General features: G+C 28.9%; 2 protein-coding genes across 3 annotated transcripts; both read left to right on the forward strand.

Moving 5' to 3' along the window:
- The first annotated feature begins 1,306 nt into the window (after positions 1-1,306).
- Positions 1,307-2,593, forward strand: LOC106304021 (membrane-anchored ubiquitin-fold protein 6-like). 2 transcript variants are annotated; one of them, XM_013740398.1, is made up of 3 exons: positions 1,307-1,682; positions 1,994-2,152; positions 2,274-2,593. In XM_013740398.1, the coding sequence occupies exons 1-3, from the start codon at positions 1,553-1,555 to the stop codon at positions 2,324-2,326; spliced, it is 342 nt and encodes a 113-aa protein (XP_013595852.1). In that variant the 5' UTR covers positions 1,307-1,552; the 3' UTR covers positions 2,327-2,593. The 2 variants fall into 2 exon arrangements, with proteins under 2 accessions (XP_013595852.1, XP_013595851.1); XM_013740397.1 differs by having other exon boundaries at positions 1,309-1,682; positions 2,271-2,593.
- Positions 2,594-19,518: 16,925 nt separating this feature from the next.
- On the forward strand, positions 19,519-19,936 carry LOC106305418. Its single transcript, XM_013741790.1, has one exon. It carries the CDS (start codon positions 19,674-19,676, stop codon positions 19,875-19,877), a length of 204 nt encoding a protein of 67 aa, XP_013597244.1. The 5' UTR covers positions 19,519-19,673; the 3' UTR covers positions 19,878-19,936.
- The last annotated feature ends 504 nt before the right edge of the window (positions 19,937-20,440 follow it).

A 20,440-nucleotide genomic window follows, 5' to 3' on the forward strand; every position in this document is an offset into this window, starting at 1 on the left:
TAAAATAATAGTTATATTTTAGAAAATTAAAAAACCAAAAAATAACTTAAAATTTTCTTTTCTTTTCTTTTTCTTTAACTATTATCCGTTTACAAACTATGATATGAAATCATTGATTCAACATGACGACTATCTAAAATTCATAACGTGAGAATAAACAAATAATAGTAATTTTTGTTTTTACCGAAAAAACTAAAAAATCAAACATTCTAACCGAATAACCCAAAATACATATTAATTTAAAATAATAGTTATATTTTAGGAGATTAAAAACAAAAAAATAATTTAAAACCGAACCGATATCCAAATTAAACAGATTTAATGTGTTTTTATTAAAAATAACAAAATTAATAATCATATTCTGCGTAAGGTGCGGGTTATTACCTAGTATTATTTTATTAATTTAACATGATGTGAAGGAAACATTTAAACCAAAAAATGATGTAAAGGAAACAGTATTCTTTTTTGAGCAACTTTTTTTTTTTGAGCAACTTTTTTTTTGAGCAACCGTATTCTTTTTTGTGAATGCATGCATATCACTAGGCCATTATTTATTTCATTCAAAACATGTATGTATTGGTGTTTTGAGGAATGGACGAACAAAATTTTCCATCATAACAACATTTCTTTTTTGAATTTATTATTTGTAGGCTTGTTTACATTTGATTTCATTACTTACAAACAATAAAAAATTAATGAGTAATCTAGTTCTACTTGGGTAACATTTTTCTGAACCAAATGTTAAAAGCATTTAAAAATACCACTTAATTTCATATCTAGATCACTGGAACTTTAGAAGCTCTTTATCTATAAATGCTAAATGTATGGATTCCAGTTTTCAGAAGAATCACTACTCAAATTGAGTAGAAGAACGAACTATCTTTAAAAGTCAAAGCTCCGTAGAGAAACTATACTTATGTTGCTACATACTCCCATCTTTAATTAGCGACCGATCTATAGTTGGTGGCTGCCATTTTCTAACCATTTGGGGATTAGAATATGTTTGCTCATCCTAAATTCCAGAATTGCCCCCCTTGTTTACAAATCCCGTATAAATTTATGCATTGATTGGAGAGGGACAAAATGCTACATACTTGAGATGAAATGTGGGGTGGGTGGGGGGACCCACAAATAACAAATTATTTTCTTTAAAAAATAAATAAATGTCAAGAGTATCAATACCCACTAAATATAAATCAAATAATTGAAATCTACTTGTACTTATAGTATTATCTGCATCATAGATATAACGAATATATTCTTGTATTGCTAATATATATATATCAACATCAGGCAATCTTAATTCACAAGTCTATAAAACATACATCTTCTTAAAAATTATCAGTAGTTAAAACAGAAAAGTCAGCTTAATTGTGAGCTTAATTAGGGGTAGAAAAGTCAAACGGATTCAGGTAGCAGTGTGACTAGAAGAAGAAGAATCTCACTTGACAAATTAAATTCTGCTGCTCAAAGACACAACCTTTCAACCAAAGTGTCTGTCTTTACTTCTTCATTCTTAAAAGATTCTTGTCTCGGAGGAGAAAACAGAAAGATGGGAAGTGAAGATTGGATAGAACTCAAGTTCAGACTCGCAGATGGCACCGACATAGGTCCCAGCAAGTACAGTCCATCTATGACCGTCTCTTCTCTCAAAGAGAAGATCATTTCTCAATGGCCTAAAGGTGTTTCTTTTCTTCTTTCTCACAGCTGAGTGATGGTTCAGTCTCATTTGGATTCCTTACTCTAAAGTTTCTGCCTTTCCATTATGGTTTGATTTCTTAAAAGTTCATCTTTGCAGTGATTTAAAAGTGTATTAGGCTAAGTTTAGGTACTGCTTTGTAAAGTTTGAGACTTTAACAGATGAATGATACTGTAATTATATATTGCTTTTCATGGTTTAGATGTTTGGTAACCATGGCCTTGTATATGGTACTACTACTTAAAGGTTGTGTTGGTACTTTATTTTTCAAGTGTTTCTCTCTGTTTTTAACAGACTCAGAATATATTCCACTGAGTGTTAATGATGTGAAGCTCATCACTGCCGGTAAAATACTTGACAACAATAGAACACTCGCTGAATCCAGGCTTCCCGTTGGAGTGATCAGCACCGTGCATCTTCTTTTTCCCCCTCCTACTTCACACAAAAAAAGCGGTACATTTTTCAATACCTCTGTATACATTTATTTGATCATCCCTTGAATCCTCTTGTCACTATGGTTCTCAGCTACCAATCATCTTATTTTATGGATCTTTTACCTGTTGTTCCACAGAAGAACTTCAAGTTGATCCTCCAATAAAGAACCGCTGCTTGTGCACCATTTTGTAGCTGCAAGTTAATTGAATCATAGAGAATTTTTATCCTTTCCTAAATTATAATATAGGACTGGGTGATGATGCTCCATTGAACAGTTTCCACAGCTTCAAACGAGGTTTGAGAAGTTCCCTTCAGTAACAAGATGATTGGGCATAGACTTGAATATAAAGGATCTTCATTACAGACTTTGGTTTTCATTTGTGTGGTTGATAATTTATTTTTCATTTTTACTTCATCGTTTTATCGTAAAGGGGGAGATTATGTACTATGTTTTTTGAAGGATTTTTCTTATATATATACAATGTTTAGAACAAACAGTGCAGCAGATATTTAACATGACTGCTAGGAGCAAAACTTGTTCTAATATGAGGTTTATGATAACATGAAATAACTTCCTCATAACTGCTAATCCAAAACGGGATCTAGCAGACGGTTACCTGAACTTTTTGGCCTGGGACTAGCAATTATATCTTTGTCAGCAAACTTCTCTGTTACATTATCTTTCCATCTGAATCCTTTTATCAAATCTATCTCTTTGGATAATGTACAAAACAGCCCAGCCTTCATCATGTCAGAAGATTTTCTTTTCTCAAGTTTCTCTCCCAGATCTGTAGTTCTCTTTAAATGTCTATATTCTGCCTTCTTCCTAGCTTCATTCTCATCAATGGAATCTTGTTACTGTTGGAACTCTGTTTTTGAAGAAAATCAAGAGGCTGACTTTTTTGAATTTTCCGGCCAGACAAGTAGTCTTTCCAATAATGTCATCAGCTCGTTGTAAAGCTTTCAATGAGTACTACAACTTGGTATATTCAAACATCAAAAACAGATTCAATTTGAATGAGAAATGAAGCTTTCAGGTTGGTAACTTGATGTGATGAAAACACACAAAAAAACCCAGAAAGGGGTTTTGTCGCACATCGGCAAAGTCAACCAATTTGGAGTAGTATAAATATATACACACTCCCATATTTGTTCAAAGGCTTGTGGGAAAGAGACACGGCTTGGCTCCTTGTGCGCTTGGCCTTGGGAGAATGTGGCCAAATTTTTTATGGATCGTTTTAAACATGTCATGTTTTTATTTATCTCTTTTCGGCGAAATGTTTAAACGAGAAAAGACGTTGCAGTGTAAGTTTCGTAATGCCCCACCTCCGAGATTTCCACCAACGTCCGTACATGCCGCAACATTTTTAGTTAAAAATTAAGAGACAGTTTCTTATATTCTCCTAAGAACACCGTCCCAAAAAACCCTGGATAACGATGCTCCGAGAACTTGTTGAAGCATTAACATTGATGGGCCTATACCCAAATTTAGCTGAATTCATAGTTTATACAGATTGATATTCAGATTACTGAATCTTGTTATTTTATTTTATTTTGATAAAGAAAGATTATATTTTTAAAAAATAAGTATTAACATATCCCGTAATAATTTATTCTTTAAGTTTAGAATACATTATAAATCTTTGACACCATTTTAAAAAAAACAATAAACGTCTTGTTTGGTCTGGGCACTTTAAGTTTTTGGATTTACCATATTTGATACCGTTTTACAATATAAACTCCCTCATTTGTTTCTTTTATGAAAACACCAGTCGCAAGTATTTTGCAAGTATATAATATAATTTTCTATTTGCTGCTTCTTGTGTATTGTGTAGTACATTTATGGGACCAAAGACTCAAAATAAAAAAATTCTTCAAAATCTAGGAATCAAAAGAACAAACGCATTATGGTCATTCTTATCCTGATTTTCTGAAGCACTTAAGTATAAAGTATGTGTAGTGGCCATCGATAGATATTATATAACTTTCTCATAACATCTTGATTAAGTTTATTGATACCGACCCACTAACATTCAGACTACCAAATAGGGAATGGGTAAATAAATAAGAAACATCCTGTTTGTTTAATTTTGACGCATTCAAAACTTTGTTTCGAAATTACTGTCAACTTCTTATTAGTGATTATCATGTTTAATTCTCTTGCTATTCTTTTTTTTTCTCTTCTTTTGATCAAACCACTTTCATTGAAACTTAAAAGATTTCAACTCAATCAATGGAAGATACAATAAAGCTACAAAGGGACAAACAAACCAAAGCAGATACCAATACACTAGACAAGCAAATGAGAAAGCTTAAACAACAAATATTCAAATAAAAGCTCAAAGATAAAGGTGATATCACAAGTTCAACCACCGTTGTTTCCGAAATAGGGCAGTCAAACAAGAAGACTTTTTCAAATTGTCAAATTGTCGTTCCTTTTGAAACAATAAAGGTAGTAGATAAAACCCTCCATGGTCAAAGAGGTCAGACAATTAGCATCATCTAAACGAGAGACGACAAACATCTTCGCTTCTGCTTCAAACAGAACCTTCTTCAAACAATGCGCCCTATAACACTTTCACTAATAGTAATAACAAGTGATAGATGTGGGAGGAAGAAATACTCCTTAAAGGAGAAAATAGGACAAATAAAGCCCAAACAAACCAGATTTTCTGGAAGAATACATAACTTTAGAACTTTCACTCCAAGCTGCCACAAGTGGAAAGAATGCCATATCACTGCAAAAGCCATTAGAGTAAAGGTGGAAGCAAGCCTTCATACTGCAGTAAAAGGATAACATCTGCATACTATAGTAAAACAACATCTGCATATTGCATTAAAGGACCACACATAGACCACAAAGATACCAACAAAGGCCAAAATAGCATAACTAAATGCAACGGAATCAGTCGGGACTAACACAAAAAAAGCTAGGATCCAACATTCTCTTGCTATTCTATCTTATGATTTTTCTTTGAGAGGAGGCTTAATTCACTCTTGCAATTGTAGTTTTTGAAATTGATTCTAATGAAAGTAAGATGTGTTTTAAAAAAAACTATTGTATTTATTGTTTGAACACAAATTCATTAATTAACTCTAAAACAAGACATTCTCTGTGGCTGGTTAAGTTAACTAGTTATATTTAGTGTTGCTATCTATATTACTTATATGGCTTCTTGATTAATAAGTAAGGGATATTTACTATTTTATTTATTTTTTTTTTTTTTTTTTGACAATTTACTATTAATATTTGGGGTTTGTTTCATTGTTTTTGTTTCCTATTATAACTAGTAGTTACATCTGTGTTCCAAAAAATAACAACTAGTGGTTATATCTCACTCGTTTAATGTCAAAACTAGTTACATGGCTAATTGCTAGTAATGTTACTAGTGTATTGTATTCCTCCTCATTGTATGGTGACTCTATATAATGTTTTTGTTACCATTTATACTTTGTTTTGAACCGCTTATTTTAGATAAACTATAGCTGTTCCAAATCAGGTGTTTCTTTTATACAAACCATAATTGAACTGTACCGCAGTATCCAATCTGCTTATCTCGTACTGTTCAATCCTTTGTTACCTTTCAGACCTATATGGATTACGAACGATGGCCATGAGACGGACTATGATCATTACTTCAACAATCCCGCCAGCTATAGTATTATAACTGCAAGTGCGATGCTTAGAACTTCGACTTTGTGACGTTAATTAATTATAAAAGACTTTATAATGTAAAACGTCTACTTTTTTTTGTTTTTATACACTAATACGGCTACTTCTTTTGAATTATATATGGTACAAAGTGGATGTAATCATATCCGGATCTATCATGGATTTGCATCAAATCCTTGTTTCTCTTTTGTTAATCGTGAGATTTGCATCAAATACATCTCGTGCGACGTCTTAAGTATATTTTTTTAAACAAAAGACTATCGTATTCCATCTTGCTTGAATTAATAAAATCGAAGATGTGTATAATCTGCGAACAGTCGCGAATTAGTTTCAAAGAAAGTAAAATCTTTAAAAAAGCAAAACACGATTGAGACAAATATTTTAGAGTTTATATATTAAGTATGTAAATGTATTGAATTTACAATCATTTAAATATGAATTTATTGTAGCCTTTTTTCTTTTAAAACATCTCCTATCTTATTATATAAAACTTATTTCTTCAAATTTGCTAATTAACATGATCGCGACACATGCAATTATATATTTAAGATTGTGACATGTGTTAATTTATCTCATAATTAAAAATAGATACACTAAGATATTAAAAAACAAATTTTATTAAAAAGTAATTTTAAATATTATTAAAAAATAATTTTCCTTTTTAAAAATCCTAATAAAAAATAACTGCAAAATATTATTTGATAATATTGTGACATGTGTTTGTATGTATAAGACAAAATATATAAATAATTTAACAGAATTTTTTCTATTAAAAATAAAATATCTGTATAAAATATAAAAGAAAAACTAATTAACAAATAATTAGTTTCCCTTCTAAAAGTCTAAATAAAAGAAAAATGTAAAAGTAATCTTATTTTTCTTATAATTAACTAACTTTACTTTTTAATAATTTTGTATTAAAAAAAATATAAACCAAAATTAACTTCAAATATTTCACGTAATATGATTGTGACAGATGTCAACTAAAAAAAATAAGATTGTGAATGTGTCAATAAAAACTTCTTCTTTTCCTAAAATTCTAAATAAAAGAGATTTTTTTAAAAACATTTATTTTCTAATTTTAACCAATTAATATTTTTTTTTAAATCCTGACCAGAGAGAATTTTAAAATTTTATTTAATTGTAATTTGTACTTAAAAAATTAATGATAAATATGATAGTAACAATTATTTAATTAACAAGAAAAATTGTAAGAATATTAATGATATTGAAAAAATGAATTTTGAAAACGGCAAATTTTAAAAAAATTAATATTAAATGGAAATAATTATTTGATAGAAATTTTATTTTTCTAATTCCTAGACAAAATATAATTGTAAAAGATTATATAATATTAATTTCCTCTTATAATATCCTAAGAAACTGTAAAATAATATTTGATAGTTGTTTTTTTTAATAAAAAAAATCCTAAACAAAAGAAATTTGTATCATATTTTTAAGTCCTAACCAAAAGAGAATTGTAAAAATTTATTTGATAATATTTTTAAGAGAGTATTTGATGATGAACATGATATTAAAAATTATTTAATTGACAAAAAGTGTTAAATTAGTATTAATATGAATTGTAAAAATAGTAATTTTAAAATTATATATTAATAACTAAAAATAATTATTTGATAGCAATTTTGTTTTCTGAAATTCTAAAGAGAAGATAATCGTAATAGGTTATATGACAATAATTTTCCTTTTCTTAAATCTCAAACAAAATTATAAAATAGTATTTAATATTATTTTTTATTTTTTTATTGTAAATAAAAAATATATTTATAAAATAGAATGTTTTTTTTTAAATCCTTGCAAAATAAAACTTTAAAGAATTATTTAATAGAACATTAAATTAGTACATAAAAAAAAGTATAATGTTGTCATTGACTCGATTGGTGTATGTGACTTTCATTTTTTTTTTTACTTTTCATTCAATTTCTTATTTTAAGTTTTGTTCAGTTTAAACGTTTAGGTATAGTATTTTCTCTAATCCTATGTACAAATTTTATAACAATTCATCTGTGCACCATAATTATAAATTACAAATATTAACTTGAACTTATATGTAAAAACAAGTTTTAATTATAAAATAAATCTCAAACAACATATGCAAAAATCAATCATAAAATTATAATAAAATGATTTATTATTTTATGATTTTTGTTAAATTAAAACATCAAACAAAACATGTTGCAACACAACGAGCTCATATCTTGTATATTAATAAAGAAACATTTAAAAGTTATAACACATAGTTTGTATTAATTAAAAAAGTACTCTGCTGAGTTGTCACGTAATTGGAATGCTAATTTTGTTTACGTGGCGGCTTGAGAATCAATTGAGAATTCTGTTAGTCTAAAATTAAATTGCTAGGAAACGTTATATTATATAGTATGTCCATTATGGACCATTCATTTATCAAATTGAAATTATTATATATTATTTCTTTAAATAAAACCTACGGAATTACCTAATGTGATTAAGATATGGCAATTAATGATTTTAAATAATAAAATTTGCTAACAATCTGTATACTTTCTATCATTTTTGTTTAATTATTTATTATTAAAGTAAATTACACAATTACACTAATCATATAATTAAAAATTAGTTTTTCTTTGTATATGTTGTATTTTGAATTTTTCAAAACGAGTATAAATTACTAAAACTGTTAAAAGTATCACATAAACTTTTGTGATCAAAGTGTAAATTTTTTTCTATAATAAGATACAATGATTATAAAATCATATGAATAAATAATTTTATTTTAATAGGTGTTCAAAACTCAAATTCAAACATAAAACTAACCCATGTTTTTTTGGAATTTTCTTTTGTCCTATTCACCCCACAAGTTCATATTATTCACGAAAATGCAATTAGTTTTTTGGGGAATTTGCCAAAAATGACTCAAAAATTGATTTTGAATACAAAAGTGTACCTCAAATTCAATCAAATGCAAAAGTAATCCAAAAGCCTAGTGAAATTACAACATCCCCCTTATGAACAAAAAAACATGTATTCAGTTTTACCATTATAACCCTCCGTTAGAGAAGACTTACAAAGAAGTCTTTTCTATGATGACTTCTTTGTAAGTCTTCTCGTACAGTAGATCTTAAAAATAATTTTATAATTTTATAAAAAATATTTTGATTGGTAAAAAATTGAAATCATGTAATAATAAATATTTCTCAATGATGTAAATTTAGTTCGTCTGAAATTGAATTATTTTCAACATAGATGAGTGAATGTATATTGGCTCATGAGTCATTGGTTTAGGGTTTGGTAACATATGTTATAGTATTGTATGTATATTTAGGGTTAGATTCTGAAATCTACCTTCATTTTTTTTTTTTAATTTGACCCATATATGTTTAGTAAATATCTAATAACTTGATTTAAACATTTTCTAAGTTTCTTTTAAGTTTAAGAAAGTGTTTTTTGCATAGTTAATTGATTTTAGGGTCTCGAAGACTCACAGAAGACTTAAAAAGAAGTCTTTCGACACATCCCGCCTAAATTTTAGTAGAATTTAGGGTTTCCGCCTAAATATTTCCTCTAAATTTTGGAAAAAATTAGGTTTCCCGCCTAAATCTAAGTCTTCCATAAGTCATTTAGGAGTCTTCCGCAGAAAGCCTTCTTATGAATTAGATCTTAAAAATAATTAATAAATTTTATAAAAAATATTTTCAAAGGGAAAAAGACAAAATCATGTATTAATAAACATTTCTAAAAGATGGAAATTTAGTTTTACTGAAATTGAATTATTTTTAACATAGATGAGTGAATGTAGATTGAGTCATGATATTCTTTGGTTTAGGGTATGGTAACATATGTTGTAGTATTGTTAGTATTTTTAAGGTTAGATTTTGAAATCTCATTATATATATTTTTTTAAAAAATTGGCCTATATGTCATTAGTGACTATCTAATAACTTGATTTTAACACTTTCTAAATATCTTAAAAGTTTAAGAAACTGTTTTTTGCTTAGTTATTTGATTATAGGGCCTGGAAGACTCACAGAAGACTTCTCAAGAAGTCTTCTGACATATCCCGCCTACATTTTATTAGAATTTAGGGTTCCCACCTAAATTTAGAAAATTTTAGGTTTTCTGCCTAAATCGAAGTCTTCCAGAAGTCTTCCCGAAGTCTTCTAAGGAAAGGTGGCATTTTTAGAATTAGATTTTGGAATCTTAACTTTAAAAAATTTGTTTTGACCTCCATGTGTTTAGTTTTGTGTATATTAAACACTTTATAAGTTGATTATAAGTTTAATGAATTATTATTTGCTATTTAATTAGTTATTTGATTAGGTTATGGTTTGGAAGACTTCCAGACGACTTCACAAGAAGACTTCTTCTGACATATTTCCGCCTAAATTTAGTAGAATTTAGGTTTCCCGCCTAAATTTTAGTAGAATATAGGTTTCCCGCCTAAAGCGAAGTCTTCTATAAGTCTTCTCATGTATTTGAATTTAGGGGAAGTCTTCTATATCGAAAATATTTAACCTAATTGAAATTTTTGTCTCCATATATAAAGAAAATTTACACATTCTCTTTCTTCCTCTCAAATGACTGCAACAAAAATGTAATGTTTCTCACTCTAAAACTCTCCATCCTCTCTATAATCTCTTTGAACATCAAAACACCAAATTAAAATTTATTTCTTATGTTTTTTCTTATGTCTTCTCACTAATTTATCTTCTTTTTGCAGGTTTTTCATTACATGGTTCTCATCTTTCACTCATTCAAAGGTAGATCTATAAATGTTGGATATGTATTATTTTGTGTTTTATATATTACAGTATAACCTCTATAAATTAATACTCGATAAATTAATAATCTCTAGAAATTAATAAATTTTGCCGGTCCCAACTTGGACCGGGGTAACGTATGACACAAATCAATAAAATAATAAGGTAATAATATTTTTAAAACTTCCATGTAAATATATAGTCCCATTAAAATCATAAATTAATAATCTATCTATATATAATTTTATATAAGTACAAAATAAACATTATATTATTCATTTTATATTCATAGTGAAAATATCTTTATTTTTCTTAACATTTTAAAATATTTTGATACTAGTTAGTAAAATTATATCGAAAACCATTTAACAATCATATAAAACATAAAAATATACACCAAATAAGATAATAAAACAATATGAAAGTCAAATTTCTAAAATTTAAATAATGTACAAACGATAAAATCAAATATTTTCATATTTTATATATAAACATATTTAAAATAAAAAAAATTTAAATAAGGAAACTTTTGTAAATTAATATCTCTATAAATTAATAAAATTTTAAAGTCTCAATATTATTAATTTATAGAGGTTTTACTGTATATTATAAAAAGCTATAAATTCAACCTATTGTGACTGTTTTGTTTATTATTTAAGCATAAAATTATATTTTTGAAGTTTTTATCTGTTTTGAAGCCATTTGAATGTTTTTGAATTTGCAGGTTTTCCAGATCTGAGACTGACTTTGAAAGACTTCTCAGAAGACTCTCAGAAGACTTCTAGACAAGTCTTGAAGTCTTCTGATGCATTTTATGCTAGAAGACTTCCCACGAAGTCTTCCGGAAGCCTTCTACCCAAAGTGGTACAAATTTTGGATATGTATTTTTTGTGTTTTATATATTGTATTCTGCCCAAAGATATATTGGATTCTGCCTAAAACCAAAAACCAAAATCTAAAAACCAAAAGCTAAAATCTAAAAACCAAAAACTAAAACTAAAAACTATTGAAATAATCATCGCCCTAATGTGACAATTTTTTGTTTATTATTAAGCATAAAAATGTGTTTTTGAAGTTTTCTCTATTTTGAAGATATTTGAATGCTTTTGAATATATAAAATTTTCTGATCTAAAAAAATTTTCAGATCTAAATCAGAATTTGGAAGACTTCGTAAGAAGTCTTCTAATGCATTTTATGCTAGAAGACGTCCCATGAAGTCTTCAGGAAGTCTTCCAAAATTTGAATATGCAGATTTTTCAGGTATGAGTTAGACTTTGGAAGATTTCTCAGAAGACTCTTGAAAGACTCTCAGAAATTCCCGGAAGACTCTTGGCAGACTCAGAAACTCTCGGAAGACTCTTGGCAGACTTCTTGAGAAGTCTTCTAATGTATTTTATGCTAGAAGACTTCCCACGAAGTCTTCGGGATGTCTTCCAAAATCTTCTGTCCAAAGTGGTACAAAAGAATGATGTCAAGTGGAGTCCAAGCTTATCTATGTTGAGGAATGATATCTAGTTCCATGTGTAATAGTTTTGTTTATGGTCTGTTTTATGATTTTGTATGTGCACTATTTAGTTGTGAATTCTTTTGTAAACTTAAAGAAATGTTAATCAAAAGAATTTGCTAAATATATTCATGTTTTGCCAAAAGTACTTGACATTATTGAAGTTATTGATACAACATACCACAACTTTAACCATTCTACCCACTCATAACAAAACACAACAACACAAAAACTTATTCAAATTTACTAAAACTAAGAGAGAAGACCTAAAAAAAACTTAGTCAGATTCACAAATAATCAAATTTGAATTATAAGTGAAATTTGAATTTTTTTTAAATGTTAGGTAAGTTAAAAATTATATCTGATGATCTAAAAAGACACATTAAACCACATGACTTGATATTCTTGAAGTTAGTTAACACTTTTGAAAGTTAACACTTATGACGAAGACTTACTGAAGACTTCTCCGTTTAGCTAGAAAAATTATTGAACATCAATGTTTGTAACTTCATAATTATCACCAATTAAGTTATGAATTCGACTCAGTAGTCCCAATATTAACTAATAAACATGAATTAGCAAGAAAATATTAAAAATTCATTTTAATTTTGGATATATTTGAAGTTTAATAAAGATTACGTAGAGGACTTCTTTGGAGGTCATCCACGGAAGACTTTAAAAGAAGTCTACTCTGTGTAGACTTCAAAAGAAGTCTTCTGTTTATGTCATTTTTGCAATTGCAAATTTACGAAGGAAGACTTCTTAAGAAGTCTACTCTACAGAAGACATCTTGGGAAGTCTTCCTTTGTAAATATTAGCTTACTTTTGAAATAGAATTTTTTTCAAAATTCCCAGAGAAGACTTCTTTGAATTTGACCGAAGTTGGTCAGAATTTTGACTTTTTGTAGAAGACTTCTAGGGAAGTCCACCTGGAGAATACTTCAAAAGAAGTCTTCTCTAAGTCTTCCGAAAGTCTTCTCAATGTCGCAAGAAGTCTGATGGGTCACTTTTGCAATTGACTATATTTGACTTTTCGAGAGAAGACCTCTTTAGAAGTCTTCCGTCGGATGACTTCTCTAGAAGTCTTCTCTCGCGGGCAAAGGTTTGACCAAAACACAGAATTAAACTCGAGAAAACTTCTATAGAAGACTTCTTTAAATGTTTTCTCATTGATATTAAATGTTTTACTACTATTTTTCAATTGCAAAAGTAACTCACACAGACATCTTCCGGCATTGAGAAGACTTAGGGAAGACTTTTAGAAGATTTATGTAGAAGTTTTCTCCAGGAAGACTTAAGGAAGTCTTCTACAAAAAGTCAAATTTCTGACCAACTTCGGTCAAATTTAAAAGTAACATGTTTATCCGAGAAGACTTCTCTGGGAATTTCGAAATTTTTTGTTTACAAAGGAAAGTTAGAAGACTTCTAGGGAAGTCTTTTATTAAAAACACACAAAAGGTCAATTGCAAAACTAACTTATGCATTGACCAGAAGACTTCTAAAGAAGTCTTCTTCGTCGAACAGATCTAAAAAATAAAATGTGGTTCGCGCTTTCATACCTTGAACTCGTGAGATGACTTGCGTGGTTTCTCCAATCACCCAGAACAGCTACCTACTCGTTAATCACCGAGAATCGTGAGCTTATGAACCTTACATAATTTGTAATCAAAATCTTCAGTTTTTTGTTGAATTTTGAGAGAAAGTGTAAGATATGTGGTTTGTGTGGATAGGAAATGAGAAATGATGAAAAAAATCGAAACTTTAGGTCATTAACACTCTCAATTTGGTAATTCATGGTGGTTGAGGTATTGATGATGTCAATGGCAAAGGTGTAAATATTTGGTGAAGATGAGGATGGTAAGGTAAAAGCATCATTTTCGAAAAAAAGAAAAAAAAGTAATGGCATTTTCGTGAATAACTTGAACTTCTAGAGTGAATATGACAAAAAAAAGTTTCAAAAAAAGCATAGGTTATTTTTGTGTTTGACTTGAAATTTTGAGTCACTTTTGAAAGAAGCCCAAGCTTTTTTTGTCTTTTCGAAAATGGTCTTTTTACTCTCTCAACCTCATCATCTTAAAGTATTTACAAGATTTTCATTGCCATCAATACACCAACCACCATGAACAACCAATTTGAAGCTCTTAATGCACCTCAAATCGATTTACACTCATTCTTTCGCAATTCTTATGAACTAAAACCAACATCTCTTTCATTTTCTCTCCATATTCATGCAAAAAAAAAACAAGATTTTGATTCTAAATTTTTTATGGTTCATAGAGCCATTGAAGCTTACGATTCTTGGTGGGTCACTTTTGTTTGAGATTATGGGTGCTTGGAGAAGACTTTTGTGTGCTAAACAAGTTATCTCACTGGTTGAAACTATGAAATTAGTTTTTTTTCCAGATCTGTTCGTCCAGATGACTTCCGGGTAAGTCATCTGGCTGTAGACGACTTACATGGAAGTCTTCTGGTCAATGCAGAGGTTAGTTTTGCAATTGATTTCTAGACGACTTACATGGAAGTCGTCCATCTTTGTTTGTTAAAAAAAAATTCAAGATGACTTCCATGTAAGTCGTCTAAGGTAAACGGGTTAGTTTTGCATTTGACCGTATTGTATCAGAAATTTAACTTTTCCTGGATGACTTACATGGAAAAAATTCGAGATGACTTCCATGTAAGTCATCCAGTAGAAAATTAAAAAATCAATATTTTGTTATACCTAGATGACTTCTATGTAAGTCGTCTCAGGTTAGTTTTGCAATTGAAAAATAAAACAAAAAAAAAATTATTTTTGCCTAGACGACTTTCACGGAAGTCGTCCATCAGACGACTTACACGAAATTCGTCAATGATTTTGTTCCGAGATTCTGTTCGAACCTTGCTTATCTTGGACGAGTTTCATGTAAGTCGTCGGACGGACCACTTCCGCGTAAGTCGTCCAGAAAAAAATAATATTTTTGTTTTATTTTTCAATTGCAAAACTAATCTGTGACGACTTACATGGAAGTCGTCTAGGTATAACAAAGTATTGATTTTTTAATTTTCTACTGGACGACATATGTGTAAGTCATCCATGAAAAGTCAAATTTCTGATACAATCCGGTCAAATGCAAAAGTAACTCATTTTCCCTAGACGACATACATGGAAGTCGTCTCGAATTTTTTTTTAACAAACAAAGATGAACGACTTTAATGTAAGTCTTCTAAGTTAAAAATCAATTGCAAAAATAACCTAAATGGATGACTTCCTAGAAGTCTACTAGACGACATCCGTGGAAGTCGTATACATCAATGTTTAATAAACTTTCATTTTCTTTAAGACTATAAAGAGTTTTTAATTTTTTTTGTTAATTATTGTATATTAGTCAATATTGGGGCTACTGAATGAAATTTATAACATAATTGGTGATATTTATGAGGTTACCAACCATTCATGCTTAGTAAAGTTTCTAGCTAATTGAGAAGTCTTCTACGTTAGTTTTTGTAAATTGTTTGAGTCACTTTAAGATATGTTTATTTAATTTTCAAAGGTGTTAAGTAACTTCAAGAATATCAAATAACATGGTTTAATGTGTCTTCTTAGATCATAAGATATACTTTTTACTTATGTATCTAATAAAAGTGTTCTATCTTTGAACTTATGTAATGTTTTATCTTTTGTGAGTTTGACTAAGTTTTCTTGAGAATTCTTCTCCCTTAGTTGTAATAAATTTGATTAATTTTTTGTGTTATTGTGTTTTGCTATTGAAGTTGTATCAATAACTTCAATTATGTCAAGTACTTCAATTATGTCAAGTAATTTTGGCAAGATAATATTGTAGAAAATGATCATATTTACCACATATTTTCATTAATCTCTTCAAATTTACAGAAAAAGTCACAAATAAAGGAGTACACATGCAAATCACAAAACATACCACAAACAAAACTATTATAGTTATTTATAGATCATTCTTCTACAAAGACAAATTTAGACTCCACTTGATATGGAAGAAGACTCCGTCAGAAGACTTCTAGGAAGAAGACTTCCTAGAAGTCTTCTGGAATACTTCCTTGAAGTCGTCTGGAAGACTTCTCTTAAGTCGTCTGGAAGACTTCCTGAAAGTCTTCTAACGCATTATATTTTAGAAGACATCCGATAAGACTTCCCATAAGTCTTCCAAAGTCTGATCCAGATCTGAAAAACATGTATATCAAACCCAGATCTGAAAAACCTGCATATCATATCAAAAAACGTTCAAATGGCTTAAAACAGAGAAAAAGAGTAGAAAATTAGATAGATATACTTTTATAGAACACACAAAGTACATATCCAAGTGGAAGATGAGAACCATCTAATTAAAAACCTCCAACAAAAAGATATATTAGTGAGAAAGACATGAGACAAAATGAAAAATTCATATAAAGTTTAGTGTTTTCAAGTCAAAGAGATTAGAGTGGGTTTGAAGAGTTTTAGTTTAGGAAAAAATTATGAACATTATGCAACAGAAGTTACCAAATGAAAAAAAATCAGACATAAAAACTTACCAAAACGCTTAGATCTGTTTTTAAAGGGAGACATGAGAGAAGTCGTCTGGAAGTCTTCTAGCCCAGAAGTCTTCTAGATATGAAAAACCTGCATATTCAAATCTAGATATGAAAAACCTGCATATCAAAAAACATTCAAATGGCTTAAAAAACAGAGAAAATGAGTGGAAGATTAGATAGATCTACCTTTATAGAACACACAAAAATACATATCTAAAATTAATAGATCTACCTTTAAATGAGTGGAAGATGAGAACCATGTGATGAAAAACCTGCAAAAACAAGATAAATTAGTGAGAAAAATATGAGACAAAAAAAAATTGATATAAAGTTTGATGTTTATAAGTTCAAAGAGATTATAGAGAGGTTTGAGAGTTTTAGAATGAAGAACATTATACTTTTGTTGCAGCCATTTGAGAGGAGGAGAGAGAATGTGTAAATTTTCCTTTATATAGAGAGACAAAAAAAATCCAATTAAGTTAAATATTTTCGATTTAGAAGACTTTCAAGTAAGTCTTTTCTAATAGAAGATTTCCTGGACGACTTACTTGTAAGTCTTCCAGAAGACTTCAATATTTTTAGCGGGAAACTAAAATATTTTTAGCGGGAAACTAAAATAGAAGACTTCTTAGACGACTACCAGTTAGTCGTCTAGACCCTAAACATAACCTATAAACTAAATTAACTAACTAAACACTTCATAAAATCATATTAAACTTAAAAAGTGTTTACTATACACATGAATAAACACATATAGATAAAAAATTAATTTTTCAAAAAAAACATTTAAGCTTTCCAAAATCTAACTCTAAGAATTCATACAATACTGCAACATATGTTGTCAAACCCTAAACTAAAAAATATCATGATTAACTACTTTCACTCATCTATGTTGAAAACTATTCAATTTTATTATATCTTAATTTACATCACTTAAAACTGTTTATAATTACATGATTTTAATTTTTTACTTGTCAAAATACTTTTTAAACAATTTATAAATTATTTTTAAGATCAACAACACTAGACGACTTACCTAGAAGTCGTCCACACGACTTCCAGTATCTCAGAAGATTCAGACGACATATCGGGGCTATATTCGTAAAAATGAGTTTTGGTTTTTTGTTTGGCCACAAGGGGTTGGATGTATTTTCACAAGGCTTTTAGGTTAGCTTTTCATTTGATTCAAGTTTGAGTATAGTTTTGCATTTCAAATCAAGTTTTGAGTCATATTTGGCAAATTCTCTTATATATATATATATATATATATATATATTTCATATCGTTTAAATTAAACTATACATCATATGAAAATACATACTTATATTTTGATATCTGCGTTGAACATATATTGAAAATTTAATAATTTAATTTTGAAATCTTCATTTTTTTAAATGATTATAAATTATTGAAACCACTAAACATTTCACGTTATAAAAAAATCATTGGTGTAAAATTTTGTTACACAAATATGCAAATAATCATAAAATCATATGAGTAGAAACCTCATGCAATAAATATCCATATTGAAAGTATACTAAATATCTATGTTAATATCATTTAAATTTAATTATATATCATATACGATAGATAAGGTTGATTGTTTTGATTTATTTATCATAAAATGATTGCGAATAAATAAGAGGGGTCGTTTGATTTATATGCACACGCCTATTTATTACATAATTGTAACTGATTTCTTAGTTATTTAATATATAATTATTAATTTATTATTTCATAATATGCAGAAAAACATAAAATAAGTAATAAATATAAAATATTTATTTTGCACAAGGCGTGTATCTTAACCTAAGTATGTATCTCTTTAATAATTTTAAATCTTAAACATTTTTTTAAATCTCAGGCCAAAAACAAAATACCGAAATGAGAATAAACTCAAAAATCAATATTTATATCGAGCAATAACCAAAATGAAAAAAATAACACAAAAATGAGAAAAATATTGAAGATAGATAGGATTGACACGTGAACATAAACTTCTCATAACCATAATTAACTTTTAAATTGCTAAATCATGATATAAAACCGAACTGGCATAGTTTCACTGTAACCAAATAGTAGGTGTGAGATTCTTCGGCCTAAACGTTAGGTTCTTATGCGATAAGTGATTTCTTGACTTAAAATATTTTTAAAAATGAAATCAGCTCATTAGTAAACAAATTATGTAATTAACAAAAAAAAATTAAAAAGTTGTTTAAGGGCCAAAATATTAATTTGATCAAGAATATAAATTTTATTTTTCCATACAAATATTTAGTAAATAATTTTCATATAAATTCATCTTGTGCGAGGTGCGGGTTTTATCCTAGTTCTTATTATCGCTAAAGATATTTTTTTCTAATCGTAAAAAACATACTTATCGTGGAGGCTTAAAACTCATGTGCCCTCTAAGACCATGATTAACCCGGACTCTTAGGATGGAGTTCTTAGCTTTGGCTAAGAACCGTTTCTTTATTTTTAAATAAGAAAAGCTAAGTACCGTCTCTTAAATAAGAGATATAAGAACTGGTTATTAGCCGAAAAATGTAAAAAAAAAAAGTGTTAAATCATGAGTTAATAACCCCAAATTAAGAGTCTGATTAATCATGCTCTAAATGTCAATTTTGACCACAAAATTTATCTTTTTACGTCTACAATGACCACATTCAGCTAAAGAAATCCAATCCAACGAATGTTAGCGATGCAAAGAGATTCAAGACACTTAAAAAGTTAAGGTAATCTTTCTGCTAGGGATATATAAAAGAATTATACTGGAGACAATACTGAAAATTAGCACAACAATAATATTTGATAATTTAGATTCGCCACCACAGTACGTACGTATAACAAGTGGGAAACAGAGGAAATAAAACTCAGCATAAACGGACCCATTTCCACATTTATCTATATATTCATCCCAGCAATTCCCCATTTCCCCCCTAAGATCTAAACAACCCTCATCTTTCACCACATTCTTTTACTTTGATCATCTTTTGGTTTCTATTTTTCCTTTCATATTCACGTTATATTTTTGTCAAAAGGTCTATAAAATTTTACTGTAATATTCTAGATTGAACATGTCGCTAGACGGATCAGGCGGGATGGCTATGGCTTACGCGGCGAGGAAGTTTCATAGAGAGAACATGAAGATTTTGACGGCAACCACAACCGTGGGTGGTGGAATCGAAGAGAATGGTGGAGGATATACCCGGTGGTTCTTTGGAAAGCTAAGCACCAAGAAAAAATCGGCTAAAGTTTGTGATCTTATAACTATAGAATAATTAATAAGCTAAGCTAGTTACATAAAAAATTAACGAATAAAAAACTACGCATTATATATATAAATATATCTCTCTCTTTTTTTGTTTTACTTCAGTTTCTTCTCTATGTTTGATAATGTCTATCATGTCATATTATTTACGAACTTATTGGTTTTACGAAAAGAATACTTTACGTTAAGGTTTCTGTAAAGCTATGAGAATTAATTATAGCACATCTCGTTGCTAAACTTTGTTTTTATGATGAAAAAAAACATGCACTCATATTCTCATATACAACTTTGAAAAGAAACTCAGAAAAATCTTCAAAATTATTTGGGTAAGAAAGAACATGAGCAGATTATCCTAACTATCTCCAGTGGTATATAATTCATGTAGCCAACCAATAACAAACAAAATATATCTACGGATTATATAACCTGAAGTTGTTTTCACACATGATAAAGGGTGTTACGCATGCAATTTTTTTTTTTTTGGTAGAAGCATGCAAATTTATTCTCAGACCACCATCTCTCCTTCCCGTAGCAAATCCAGATGTTCACGTAGTTACCTGTTTTAATTTAAGA

This window comes from Brassica oleracea, chromosome C7 (genome assembly GCF_000695525.1).
Source record: "Brassica oleracea var. oleracea cultivar TO1000 chromosome C7, BOL, whole genome shotgun sequence".
NCBI classification, from domain to species: Eukaryota; Viridiplantae; Streptophyta; class Magnoliopsida; order Brassicales; family Brassicaceae; genus Brassica; species Brassica oleracea.

Coding starts and splice junctions, on each gene's coding strand:
- LOC106304021 (XM_013740397.1), top strand. CDS start 1,553: ATGGGAAGTGAAGATTGGATAGAACTCAAGTTCAGACTCGCAGATGGC. Junction 1,683..1,993: donor CATTTCTCAATGGCCTAAAG/GTGTTTCTTTTC, acceptor TGTTTTTAACAG/ACTCAGAATATATTCCACTG. Junction 2,153..2,270: donor TACTTCACACAAAAAAAGCG/GTACATTTTTCA, acceptor GTTGTTCCACAG/AAGAACTTCAAGTTGATCCT.
- LOC106305418 (XM_013741790.1), top strand. CDS start 19,674: ATGTCGCTAGACGGATCAGGCGGGATGGCTATGGCTTACGCGGCGAGG.